This window comes from Necator americanus, chromosome V (assembly GCF_031761385.1).
Source record: "Necator americanus strain Aroian chromosome V, whole genome shotgun sequence".
Classification (NCBI taxonomy): domain Eukaryota; kingdom Metazoa; phylum Nematoda; class Chromadorea; order Rhabditida; family Ancylostomatidae; genus Necator; species Necator americanus.
The window spans coordinates 37,248,877-37,261,927 of record NC_087375.1 but is presented as its reverse complement, the minus strand read 5'-3'; the positions used below and the strand labels follow the sequence as shown (position 1 = coordinate 37,261,927).

The 13,051-nt window shown below is 41.5% G+C and overlaps 1 protein-coding gene across 3 annotated transcripts in view; it reads left to right on the top strand.

The window, feature by feature from the left end:
- The window catches only part of RB195_016349 (uncharacterized protein), a gene marked incomplete at both ends in the record, with an annotated part of 36,590 nt that overhangs the window by 18,592 nt on the left and 4,947 nt on the right, over positions 1-13,051 (top strand). For all 3 annotated transcript variants that reach the window (XM_064207467.1, XM_064207466.1, XM_064207465.1), the window contains 29 exons: positions 607-654; positions 726-806; positions 2,101-2,166; positions 2,221-2,286; positions 2,345-2,410; positions 3,089-3,154; positions 3,208-3,273; positions 3,331-3,396; positions 4,086-4,151; positions 4,205-4,270; positions 4,328-4,393; positions 6,538-6,627; positions 6,693-6,815; positions 7,011-7,076; positions 8,086-8,169; positions 8,268-8,330; positions 8,492-8,632; positions 9,572-9,691; positions 9,769-9,855; positions 10,209-10,328; positions 10,386-10,472; positions 10,536-10,622; positions 10,696-10,761; positions 11,314-11,400; positions 11,457-11,543; positions 11,631-11,717; positions 12,241-12,375; positions 12,471-12,524; positions 12,917-13,051. In XM_064207467.1, coding sequence (XP_064063346.1) covers positions 607-654; positions 726-806; positions 2,101-2,166; positions 2,221-2,286; positions 2,345-2,410; positions 3,089-3,154; positions 3,208-3,273; positions 3,331-3,396; positions 4,086-4,151; positions 4,205-4,270; positions 4,328-4,393; positions 6,538-6,627; positions 6,693-6,815; positions 7,011-7,076; positions 8,086-8,169; positions 8,268-8,330; positions 8,492-8,632; positions 9,572-9,691; positions 9,769-9,855; positions 10,209-10,328; positions 10,386-10,472; positions 10,536-10,622; positions 10,696-10,761; positions 11,314-11,400; positions 11,457-11,543; positions 11,631-11,717; positions 12,241-12,375; positions 12,471-12,524; positions 12,917-13,051 — 2,442 coding nt within the window. The remainder of the gene's footprint in view (positions 1-606; positions 655-725; positions 807-2,100; positions 2,167-2,220; positions 2,287-2,344; positions 2,411-3,088; positions 3,155-3,207; positions 3,274-3,330; positions 3,397-4,085; positions 4,152-4,204; positions 4,271-4,327; positions 4,394-6,537; positions 6,628-6,692; positions 6,816-7,010; positions 7,077-8,085; positions 8,170-8,267; positions 8,331-8,491; positions 8,633-9,571; positions 9,692-9,768; positions 9,856-10,208; positions 10,329-10,385; positions 10,473-10,535; positions 10,623-10,695; positions 10,762-11,313; positions 11,401-11,456; positions 11,544-11,630; positions 11,718-12,240; positions 12,376-12,470; positions 12,525-12,916) is intronic.

The window sequence follows — 13,051 nt, the reverse complement described above, 5'->3', positions numbered from 1 at the left end:
TGCAAGCCGAAACCTGGCAACAGACTAAACTACTACTACTATTACTGTTGGAGAGATAGTAAGAATCATCCTATCTGAAACCCATGTTTTTTTACAATATGCTGTTTTTTTGCTGGAAATTTCTGCATTTCTGTACACATTTGAACCTACCAAAGCCACCGTTGCAGAAGAAACGCAGAATAGAAATTTTTTGAACAGTCATGGAGTGCATCTATTGATCAATGACGGCGAACAAGAGCACGTACCATGCGCTACCTACTTGTTTATTTATGGACGCCTGCATTTTATTGCGGTTATTTCAGTGCCAGTGTGGAAGCTTTCATTGAATCTTTCGGGAACCACACTCAACACTTTTTTTGACTGCAGTTTTTCAAACTCCAGCCAATATGTTGTGCCCGAACTTCGCCTTCATTGGTTTTCTGCGCTATTTTTTCAGCATCGTTTCTTCACTTTATTCTTCTTGGTCCATATTCCATCTGCCTTCCCTTGATCGCATTAATGTCTTTTTTTATCGCTCATTACTTTTCTCCATCCTTCGTTTTATTAGCTGCAGTGATTCGCTCAATTTTCACGTTAAATTTCGTTATTAAAAGTGGATGATTTTAGAACTCGTTAACTAACATATCCGAGGATTCAGCAGCCATGAGTTTTATGGTGAATAAGTGTTGTTTCATTTATTTGTTTTTTTTTAGAACTTTGGATAGGGTAAATAAGTGTGTTTTCAGAAAGGCATCAAAGACAGTGTAGCCTCGACCGCAGCGCAGCTTGGCGACGCCCTCGAACAAGCTGAACACAAGGCTGAAGAGGTGAAGTGCTTTTTCTGCTTTCAGAATTCTGGTAAAGAGATTTCTGATTTCTTTCGTCAAAGTTCTTGAGAACACTCTTGTCGCAATTTTTCTTGGAGCTGTCTGTAGCCCCTATCAGAAGTTTTATGTCGTTACTGTCCTCCAATTCACTATTGGCAGCATGATGTTGATGTTGACTCAACAGTTGCTCATCTATTTAAAGGCAGCATACCACGAATCTGGGGCGCTACGGATTTCAGGTGGAGTATCCGTATATACGGGTTCGTAGATTATGGAGACCGGGGTGGTTCCACTCATCTTTCCCGGAATCACTGCAAGCAGTGCCTCAATGCTGTTTTGTAGGATGCCTTCTATTGCAGCGCGTCACCCTTGCACGCATAGCGTCCTTTGCTGCCTATGGGGGCAGGCCGAATTGATTTTCGACGAATCGCAGGGTGGAGGCGGCGCTAGGGGTGGAGCGTTGCAATAGATGGCATAGTACAAAACAGCATTCTGGAGGCGGCTGTTTGCAGTGATGCAGTGAGAGATGAGCGGAACTACCCCGTCTCCATAATCAACGACCCCGTATATGGATACTCCACCCGAAATCTGCACCACCTCAGATTCGTGGTATGCTGCCTTTAGTGTATTCAGCAGCACTGCGGAGTGCTGTTAAATGTGAAATTCAGCGCGTGTGGCCAAATTAGTATGCTACTTTACAAAAACGGGAACAACACACGTCTTTCGTCTGGCGAAATAGCGGTATTTTTGTTTTTAGGAATTCTGAGCTTTTTTCACAAAATTGACTATAACATTTGGATGTCAAAGAAAAAAGGGTTAAGTTCACGGCAGTGGGCAATCTCTTTGGGATGCATCAATGCGTTCGACATGAATTCAGAATCTCAGAATCCAAGTTTGATCGACGCACACGAAGCCTGTACGATGAGTTGTGGGGACTAGGCGTCATCAAGTCACTGTTTTTACCTTGCCAGACAAGTCTAGTTTAATTTTAATTACCAATTTTTACCAATTTAACAATCCTTAGAGGATTAAAGCCTTGATTTGTTCAGTTGTTCGATTTGTCATTTCTTCGAAATGACTCCAATTTTTGAGTTATCACGACCATGATTTACAAATCCTGCTTAATTATAGTTGCTTAAAAAACTGCGTTTTTCTTTCATTTGTTGTAGTAGAGAAGTAGGTTTCATACTGCGATGTGTTGCAAGTGTTTATTTTGAAAATTGTTGAATATGTAGGCATCAAGTTTCGTTTTTACACAATATTGTTGTGGGGTTGACATTTTTGTGCTTTTCAGAGCGCTAAGAGGATCGCGGACAGCGCTAAAGGTGCCATCGATTCTGCTGCTGAGAAGACTTCAGAAGTAAGTTATATGACAGATTTATGTGAATACTCGGGAATATTCGCGCAATTTCAGGGAGCTTCTTGGGTTGCAGATTCCGCTAAAAGCGCTTATGATACCACGACCGGGAAGACATCAGAAGTGGGTAAACTTTTATTGATTATCTGAGTTTTTTTTTTCGGGAAATCTGCGTTTTCAGGGTATTTCCTGGGTTGCTGATAGCACAAAAGCTGCATACGATACTACTGCTGAGAAGGCATCAGAGGCACTTCTTTTATTTATTTCTTTAAATTTATTAATTCAGACCCCAACGGTGCACTAAAAGAAAGAAGAAGAAGAAAACACACTTGTCTGAGTAGAACATTTAAAAAATCGGCCACTCTATTGACAGTAGAACCTGGCGCTTCTTGAGGGAACCTTAGCCAAGGGCAGGAGCACATTGGGAAGATTTTGAGCGAATCTGGCGGGAGACCTTGAGCAAGAGGGTTCACCTATTTTCGTGATTCTCGAACGACTACCACCACCACAATCTCCACAAGATAACCACCACAACCTCCACAAGATCAAATCAGCTAGAAGATGCGCAAGCCAATAAGACGAGGTTATTCAGACATAGTTGAGATAGGAGGTAACATGACGCATGAAGTTGAAATGATTTAACCGAAAGATATTAGTGTCGTTAGTTGTTAGTGAAGGAGTTTCGGTGACTTAGGCTTCATGGGTCGAAAGGAAGGAGGAGTGGCCTCGCAAGTAGCTGAAAAAAGATAAGTATAAGAGAAAAAGCCTAAGAAAAAGAGAAATGAGAAAAAGAACTAAGAGATATCAGTGGTGGGAATCTATGATCAGTCTATATACTGTGCTAAGGCATCAGACATCTGAAAGTTGCGTAATAGAATCGGAGAACATGCGGTCGGTCAGAGAGATACATTTTTGTACTTTTCAGAGCGCTAAGAAGGTCGCAGACAGCGCTAAAGGTACCATCGATTTTGCTGCTGAGAAGACTTCAGAAGTAAGTTATATGACAAATTTATTGAATACTCGGGAATATTCGCGCAATTTCAGGGAGTTTCTTGGGTTGCAGATTCCGCTAAAAGCGCCTATGACACCACGACCGGGAAGACATCAGAAGTGGGTAAACTTTTATTGATTATCTGAGTTTTTTTTTTGGGAAATCTGCGTTTTCAGGGTATTTCCTGGGTTGCTGATAGCGCAAAAGCTGCCTACGATACTACTACTGAGAAGGCATCAGAGGCACTTCTTTTATTTATTTATTTAAATTTATTCATTCAGACCCCAATGGTGCACTAAAAGGGAGAAAAACAAGAAAACACACCTGAGTAGTCTGAGTAGAACATTTAAAAAATCGGCAACCCTGTTATCGGTAGAACCTGGCGCACTGTTTTTCTTGAGGGAGCCTTAGCCAAGGGCATTAGCACGTTGGGAAGATCTTGAGCGAATCTGGCAGGAGACCTTGAGCAAGAGGGTTCACCTATTTTCGTGATTCTCAAACGACTACCACCACCACAATCTCCACAAGATAACCACCACAACCTCCACAAGATCAAACTAGCTAGAAGATGCGTAAACCAATAAGACGAGGTTATTCAGAAATAGTTGAGAGAGAAGGTAACATGACGCATGAAGTTGAAAAGATTAACTGAAATATATTAGTATCATTAGGTGTTAGTGAATGAGTTTCGGTGACTTAGGCTTCATGGGTCGAAAGGAAGGAGGAGTGGCCTCGCAAGTAGCTGAAAAAAGATAAGTATAAGAGAAATAGTCTAAGAAAAAGAGAAATGAGAGAAAGAACTAAGAGGTATCAGTGGTGGGAATCTATGATCAGTCTATATACTGTGCAAAGGCATCAGACATCTGAAAGTTGCGTAATGGAATCAGAGAACATGCGGTCGGTCAGAGAGATACATTTTTGTACTTTTCAGAGCGCTAAGAAGGTCGCGGACAGCGCTAAAGGTACCATCGATTCTGCTGCTGAGAAGACTTCAGAAGTAAGTTATATGACAGATTTATTGAATACTCGGGAATATTCGCGCAAATTCAGGGAGTTTCTTGGGTTGCCGATTCCGCTAAAAGCGCTTATGATACCACGACCGGGAAGACATCAGAAGTGGGTAAACTTTTATTGATTATCTGAGTTTTTTTTTCGGGAAATCTGCGTTTTCAGGGTATTTCCTGGGTTGCTGATAGCACAAAAGCTGCATACGATACTACTGCTGAGAAGGCATCAGAGGCACTTCTTTTATTTATTTCTTTAAATTTATTCATTCAGACCCCAACGGTGCACTAAAAGAAAGAAAAAGAAGAAAACACACTTGTCTGAATAGAACATTTAAAAGAAATCGGCAACCGTATTGTCAGTAGAACCTGGCGCATTGTTTTTCTCGGGGGATGAGCTGAAGTGATTCGTGAGATATGAGACGCCTAATTTGATTGCCACGCGGGACTTCAATTACAAGTGGCGCTTACTCGAAGTTGGGTTGCACTTGAACGGAACCGCTGGGCCGTCTAGCTTGAACTTTGATCGAACTTGCTAGCAATCCCTGGTGAGTGCAGATTGGAGACGGTATGGGGCGCGTGTAGATGCTCGATACGATGTGTCTGTTTGAATTTGCCTCATTGTTTTATAGCGGTGAAGATCTGATAAGCCGCGCAACCGCAACATTCTGTGCATGACATGGAGCACTTGCTGACCACCGATTGCATACAAGATACAAGAGAAGTCAATACTTGAGCGATGTAAATAATTAACAATGATACAAACAAACAATACATGAAAAGAAATACTACAAACTACTTAGTGGTCGACCTTGTCGACATGAGCCTTAGCCAAGGGCAGGAGCACGTTGCGAAGATCTTCAGCGAATCTGGCGGGAGACCTTGAGCAAGAGGGTTCACCTATTTTCGTGAATCTCAAACGACTAACCACCACAATCTCGACAAGATCAAACCAAGAACATCATCCGTTTTTTGCGGACAGCACACACGGTATATATATATATATATATATATATATATATATATATATATATATGTATATATATAGAATATATATATATATGCGGGTGTAGTGTAGCGGTTAGAAGTTTCGCTTACTGCACGATCGATCGGGGGTTCGAATCGCCCTAGTGCTCACCAAGTCGATGAATTGGTACCAGACTTGTCTGGGAGGATAGAAACACTGACTTGACACACCGACTAGCCCCCGCAAGTGATTGTATAGGCCAGTTACACGTTCGTACACCTCAAAGGATTCTGGATTGAAGTGAACGTGGTGGCGCATCCCAAGTGTACTGATCAACGGCAGACACTTTATCCTCTAGTGACAGTAGTTGGGATAATGGTGGGGAGTCCGGAATAGGCGAAAAAGGGAAGAGTAAGCTTTTCGTACAGATATTATATGATATATTATATTATCAATATGTTCCGAGGAATTGAGATTATCACTGACAAAAATTGTCAAGTTTCTGACACATTTACAAGATTAAAGAGCTACTCCATTCACACCATACTCACCCACATCCCCTTTACCCACACGCATAAGCAGAGACTTGTCCTAGTTAATTTGCAAATCCCATTTGGAAGCCCAATCAAACGTCTTTGCTAGTGATGTCTGAAATACATTACGTAGTTTTGTTGTGATTTTCATTATCACAGATGCCGTAAATCATAATGCCATCAGCGTACATCTAGACCCTCACGTGCGAAGAAGTTATGAGCACATTTGGTAGGTTGATAGCGTAGATAAGAAACAGAAGAGGGAAAAGGGCTCCACCTTGTGGAACTCCACTTATGTAGAGGAATTTGGCTGGGTATTTGTGGTCAACTTTGACAGTCATACTTCTCACGTCAAGAAAAGGGATCATCTAGTGTGAAATATGGAACCGCATTCCAAGGCACTGGAGTTTTGCAATTATTTTTGAGTGATATGCTGTATCAAAGGCTTTGACAGGTCTTCGTATTTTATATCTATCGATTCACCTTGGTTAAGAGCTAGAGTCCAGTCATAGATACTATCAGTAAGGTTAATAGAAGTCGAATCTCTTGGGATAAACCCGAGCTGTTGAGTGAGAACCAGATGAAACTTTTTTAAAGCTAAGATGACAGTTTATTCCTGATTGTTTTTCCCATAACTTTCACCCCTGCCCTGGTATTACGGTAATAAGAAGATAACAGCTTAGCAAATTAGTATCTGGGGATTTTGGCTGTGACAGTGAGGTTTTTCTGCACCTCCGGAACTTCACTTAATAACATTGAGATGTTAAAGATATGAGCTAGTGGAGAAGATTAAGTAGCAGCACACTCAATGTACACAGTTTTGGGATTTCGTCCGATTTCTCTTTCTGTTCTATATGTATGCATTGATCTCTTTTCTAGGTAACCCATGCCGTTGGAGAGATGACGTCTGATGCAGCTCATTCCGTCGGAGAAGTGCTAAGCGATACCAAACATGCAACTGGCGATGCTGTGAGGGGATCGTAATTTCCTACTCTTTTGAGGTTTTGTTTCTTGATTCATTGCCGATCTTTTAGTTAGAAGCGACAAAAGAACACACTGGTGCAGCTGTGCAAGCTGTTAGTGATTTCATATTCGGTGCAAAAAAGGATGCGACAGATCCAGAAAAAGAATCTGAAGAGAAGATCGAGAAACTCGAGGTGAGATTCATTCGCTGACTGATAGCCAAGCACAGCGTTAAAAATATGCTTGACTTCCAAGATTGCTTGTCCAATATTAATCTCTTACACATGTCTTTGATACTTTTTTCTTGCATTTTGTAGGAAATAACATGGTCCTCCGGTTTCACGGGGTGCTGAAGTATTATAACATTTGCGCAAGCGTTGCTTATTTAGAGTGTCCCTTCGGAAACCAAGCAACATGGTGACAATGAGGCTGATAAAGCTAGCGGAGAAGCGAAGGTAAGTGGATTTGTTATTGTTTCCATTTCTTTCTTCTAGTAACTCGTATAGTAACAATAACAATAACAAAACCTTTCATTTTACGTGAATGTGGAATGTAATACTGACTAAAGGAAAAGATTTATATCACAGAGCTATGCTCTACGGCAGCTGCTTCAGTTGGATCATCTGGAACCTTGGAAATAAAAGTGCGACAGCGCATTTAACGTAGCAACATCTTTGTTTCATAACACGGACCTCTCGTAGAATGGGTTTAGTCTTGCGCGCAGGAGCTATGCTTTGCACGGATAACTATGTCGCTTCTAGGCGGATGTCACAGTGCACATTCTCTGGATCATGCTCTGTGCCGGAGTTAAACATTGGATCACAACGTTCCCACCAAACTGATTGGAAGTTCATGCGCGCTTGCGACAAAGTATTACGAAAATCGAAGAAAACGACAGCATTGTTAGAAAATATGGCGGAGAAGGGTCAAAGAAGATAGTCAAACCAGCGAAGAGCATTTTCTCTTCGTCCATGTTTCACGACTGTTTGTGGAGATAGTCGCCCCTGCGCTATGTGACCTCTTCCACCCCACCGCTGGGAGAGCTATCCTCATATTCGCGCCGATGACCTTCAGCTGGCTGGGTATTTTTCATAACGTCGCGTTGAGCTCATGTCGTAGAAGTCTTATTTACTGTAGCTTTAAGCGATTTCTATAGGTACATGGGTACGATCCAAATTTCAAGTCATTTGTGACAATTATGCGAAGGAAACTAAGCGTCTTTCGGTCAGACAGAACGCTTCTGCAATATATGGCGAACGTGTATAACAGTTCATATCGTGTAGATTTTGCCTTCCCTGGCGCTTACTCAGATGCTCGATGGCATTCAGCAAGAACAGGCTCAGATGCTTGATATCATTCAGTAAGAACAGGCATTACAGGATATAACCAAACTCGTATACATGACCTCGTACAAAATAGAAATGTTCCATCATCTGAGGTTTCAAATGTTGATAATTTTTTTAGTCCGATCCTTCCGGATTTTTCGGCTCCATAAAGGGTGCCGTCTCTGATCTTGGCGACAAACTTGAACACGCAGCCGAGTCAGGAGTACGTTTTTGTTTTATTCCCCTTGTTGACGTTTCATGCTCAGCTAGTAGTTGTTTCTGAATCTTATTTCGATTTATTTTTTAACTGGAATTTTTCAGTCCAGCTCTGTCAGTGGTGTATTCGAAGGCACTAAAAATGCTTCTGCATCAGTATATGACAAGGTATCTTCTCCATCTTCACTGCATCTGATGTTACACTAGTTGTATTTACTTAAATAGAAAGATGACGCGAATTATCTAAGCTTCGCTAGTTGACTAATGCTGTTGTATTTTCTTCTAACTATTTTTATTTTGTACTCTTTTTTACAACTGCTACATTTCAGGCAAAAGAAGGTGCGTCAGACTGGTCAGCCACTGCACAAGAAAAAGTCTGCGACGTTGGAGAGAACGTCAAAGATACTGCACATGCACTTCAAGAGAAAACTGCCAAGGCATTCGAACAAGCGAAGGACTTTGTCGGAGAAGTTAGTGCCAACTAGCAGTAGTGTTACGGGCGTATATACCATCTGATAGCGCGTGAACCAAAGATTTCCTTGATATACTGGACTTCCATGTTCGTTTTGAATAGATAGGAAACGAAGCAAAAAATTCGCAAGTCTCGACGTTTCCGTCTCCACTTCGAGGTCCACTTATTTCACCTTAGAGAACAACGTAAGAAGACACCTTTCATAGAGTATTGTAGCAAATTTTCTTCTCTATCCCCATTGTATTCTCTGTACTGTCTGTTTTTTTCGCCCAACATAATGTTCCAATTTCTTAGCGGATGATGTATTTGCAGACATCTTTCACTTATTGGAAATTTTCTCTCGACTGGATATGTGTTAAATTCCACGGATTTCCGCAAGCAGGCCCTAACTTTCAAATCTTAGCTCTGTTGGTAGATGACTCCTTCAGAATATTGTTTCCTTATTTTGCACTATTGCAGTACATCTTCTAACACCTCCACTGTTCTATCCTTTTTATTTTTTCTCGTTATTCTCGTGGTGACTGGACAGTTTAAGTGAAGGCAGTCACTTTGCCAAAAAAAAAAAAACTTCGAGATATTTGACTTTTTTGAACAGCTTTTCATAAATTTTCGCCAACTATAATGCTACTAGTTCCAAGAAACACTTGCTCTCATAAACTCTCATATTCACTACTGTTTCATACGTTCGAGTTTCTGTTGCAACATTGTTACCATTTCGGGGCTGTAGTGCAGTCGTAAGAGATTCCGCTATCTACACGACCGATAGGAGGTGCCAATCCGCACGAGTGCTCATCAAGCTTTTCACCCCAGGGGTCGAAAAATTGCCACTAGAATTGAATTGAACGTGGTGGCGCATCCCAAGCGGATTGATTAACGCCAGACACCTTATCCTTTTATCCTTTGTTGTCAGGATTCGTAATATAATCATTTATTGAAGGTAGCGTCTAACACCACGAAGGCAGCTGAGGGTGCTCTTGGTGACGCACAGAAAAAAGTCTCCGAATGGAAGGATGAGGCAGGAAAAACGTTGTCTGCTTGGAAAGATGAGACTACGAAGGTCCTTTATGTTTTAAATGAGCATTTGGGTCCTGAAGAAGAATTTCAAACTTCGACAATTATGTTTTTAAATTTTAGGCCGCCGAAAATGTGAAAGAAGGTGCGTCACAAGTTTTAGATGATACACAGAAGAAAGCATCTGAATGGAAGAAGGAAGCCGAAGAGGTCACTTTCCTTAGCACATTTGTTTTTTTTTTTTTTGAAGGATCTTATTGCGAGTGTTTTTCCATTTTCTGTGCTTGCGAATTTATTTATTTGTCGAACGATATCACAGTGTAATAATATTGCATGCTTATTCATCTTCTCAGATCACTAGAGACGATTCGCATCCATGTTTCTTCTAACTGTGATACGAAGGAGTCTCTCCATCTTGTTCTTGAGTGATCTGTACTATTTTTGCATGTGTGTGTGTTTTTTTTGTTTACTAGCAGTTTTTGTGGTAGCAAGAATTTAGGTTTTTTTAAAATAGATTTTCCTTCACTGAATGACTGCGGTAATTGCAAAGTTTTGCTCTGTAGGTCGTCGCGGATACTAAGGAATCAGCTGGAGGTGTTCTCAGTGATGTTCAGAAACAAACATCAGATTGGAAGGACGAGGCGGCTCAGAAAGTGTCAGCATGGAAGAATGAAGCTGAGAAGGTATCATCGTGTGGTTCTGGTCAGATCGTTATTAACATCTTAGAAGTTCAATCTTAGACAACCTCCGGTGTCGAAAATTTGGCTTCACAATCTTTTGATGAGGCCCAGAAAGAGGTATCAGATTGGAAGAATAACGCAGAGAAGGTATGATTGTGTACCACCGCTAGTATAACTGTAAATAGATTCAGATTTTGTTCAAATTCTTAGGCGGCTGCTCATGCCAAGGAATCCATCTCCAATACGTTCGATGAGGCCCAGAAGAAAGCATCGGAATGGAATGAAGATGTACAGAAGGTGATCTCTATAATAGACTTCCAGTAGAAGAGGCCCGAGTTTGCAAATTTCTGACTGAGTTCCCCTCCTTTAGGCTGCTAGCGATGCTGCCGACAAAGTGCGAGAAAAAACAAATGATGTGAAGAGTGACCTTCAGACTGTATGTTCTTTTTTTCTAAGGAAACATATCAAACATCTTATTCTTCTGGTCCAGTTGAAATGTATTGTGCGCAGCTAGCGATTAGGCACGCTTCGCTGTATCGTTAACTCGCATTTTTCTTGCGTCTCGGCGACGGATACAACGGCGCAGCACGACTTTTCATTCCTGTGTCTTGAAATTTTGCGGGAAAGGAGATCTTGATCCCGAAATAGGTTAATATAGGTTAATTGGTTTTATCAATCTGTTTTTTTTTCGGTAAGCGGTGGGAGGAATTCTTGGCGTAGTTCTTTTTAATTGATCGGGGAGGAGGGTGATCCCATCCATCTCTTCGACTCGAGCGAGTTCGACTGGAGCGCGCCATTCTTGTGCACGCGCCGCATCTTCCGGGACTCTTTTTTACGGCAATTAGGAAGAAATGGACGGAATCACCCTCCTCTCTATAATCTACAATCGAGTATAGGCATACCCCACCTGAAACCTGAACCACCCCAGATTCGTGAGGTGATGCCTTTAAAATAAGTACCACGTCTATTCCAGTTTGTTCCCTTACAGACCACCTCATCGACGGGTGACTTCATCCACGACGCATTTTCTCAAGGAAAAGAAAAAACGGGAGAGCTTAAAAATCAAGTTGAAGAGGTTTGCATCCAGTAAATCTGAAGGTAGCTCTAAGCAGAGAACAATTTTCTTCACAGGTAACTTCTGGAGCAAGTGCTTTCATTAGAGACACATTTTCAAAAGCCAAAGATAAGGCGGAAGAGAAGACGGATGAAGCAAAGAAGGTAGTCTCTTCTACTAAGAACCAGTTGTGTTTCCTCTCTAAGTCTTAACAGTTTTGCGATTCATTGGTGATCACTTCGTGATTGTAGGCGGCAGGCTCGGCATCTGATTCTATCAAGAATGCATTTGAACGTATTCAGGATAGTGCAAGCAAGCCATGTGAAGATGCTGGAAAGGTGTGTGATACGGTTTGCGTCTTTTTTCCTAAAGGACGCGTTTTGTTAGCTCTCGTTAGGATTTGTGAACTGGAAATTATTTTCACTATGAAAACAAGACATTTACCCCAAGGTCAAGCGTGTATTTGAGAAGCGATCCATAGTAGATATTGCGAGTAAAGTGATTATCATTTCTGTGATTAATATATTTTTTGGCAAAGTTTTGCTGCATCTAAATCAGAAGTACGCTTAAAGCGCACTGACGAAATCAGTCCAATCGAGCAGTTTGGTCGAGACTGGTCCGCTAAGATTCGTATTCACAACAGACATACGCACATGAGCTCCTAGTTATACAGACTTTCTTCTCTGTATAAAAGATGCTGACTCTATTTTCTTGACATTCTTGTTATTTGTGCACAACTACAGTCCTGAAGAGATTCAATCTGAAAGCAACTGTCGAACTGTGAAATGCTTTGACTTCACGTTCTGTAATCATTCGATAAGTAGGAATCCCAGTAGCCGTTTTTCAAAAGATTGATTCCAGCCTCGTTCTGCTGAAGGAAGTGCCTCGAAAGCTTACGAGGAGGCCAAGGAGAAAGTTGGTGAGCTCTCTACGGCTGCTTCGCAGAAAGCCTCCGAATTTCCCACTGTTGCATCCGAGAAGGCGCGGAGTGTTCAGGTTAAGAGTTACTCCTTTTGAAAAGGACAAAAGAATGAATGTTGAATTGTCCTATGTTCCTAATGTTGAGTTATTAGTATAAGGATACATTTCAGACGTCCCTCAAAGGAGCTGCTTCTGATGCCGTAAAGAAAGTCAATGAATTAGAGGTAGGCCTTTCCTTCTCGACCTTCTCGGAACCCAAGATCAGATCCATGTAGTGTGGGAATGAAGTGCTACAACTAACCGAAAGCGTAACATGTTAGTGTATAAATGATGTTAAGGCGGACTTGAGAAGTCCTCGGCTGTGCCAAACCCGGCTTGGTACTCGTTTTGTATTCTAGACAAGGTCTCAGAATGATTGTTATTTGCATTTTGACGCATGCGGGACGAGTTTTCGTTCACCAATACCTGATATTATGATACAGAAGACTAACTAGTTTAAAGTTTTATAAAATACTTCTAAAAATAACGTGTGTGTGCCTCTTTACTTAACTTAGGAATTGTTCCGTCTGACTTCGTACTAGACGCCCTAAACTAGTTGATGTGTGCTAACATTTAGAAATCTGCCGAAGAAATAACATCAACGGAGCACGCCGATGAGAAGGCAGCATCCTCGGAGATCTCACGAGCCGTTGAACAGAAGGTGGAAGACATCAAAGATACCACGTCTTCCGATAAGGAGAGTGTTTCAGCG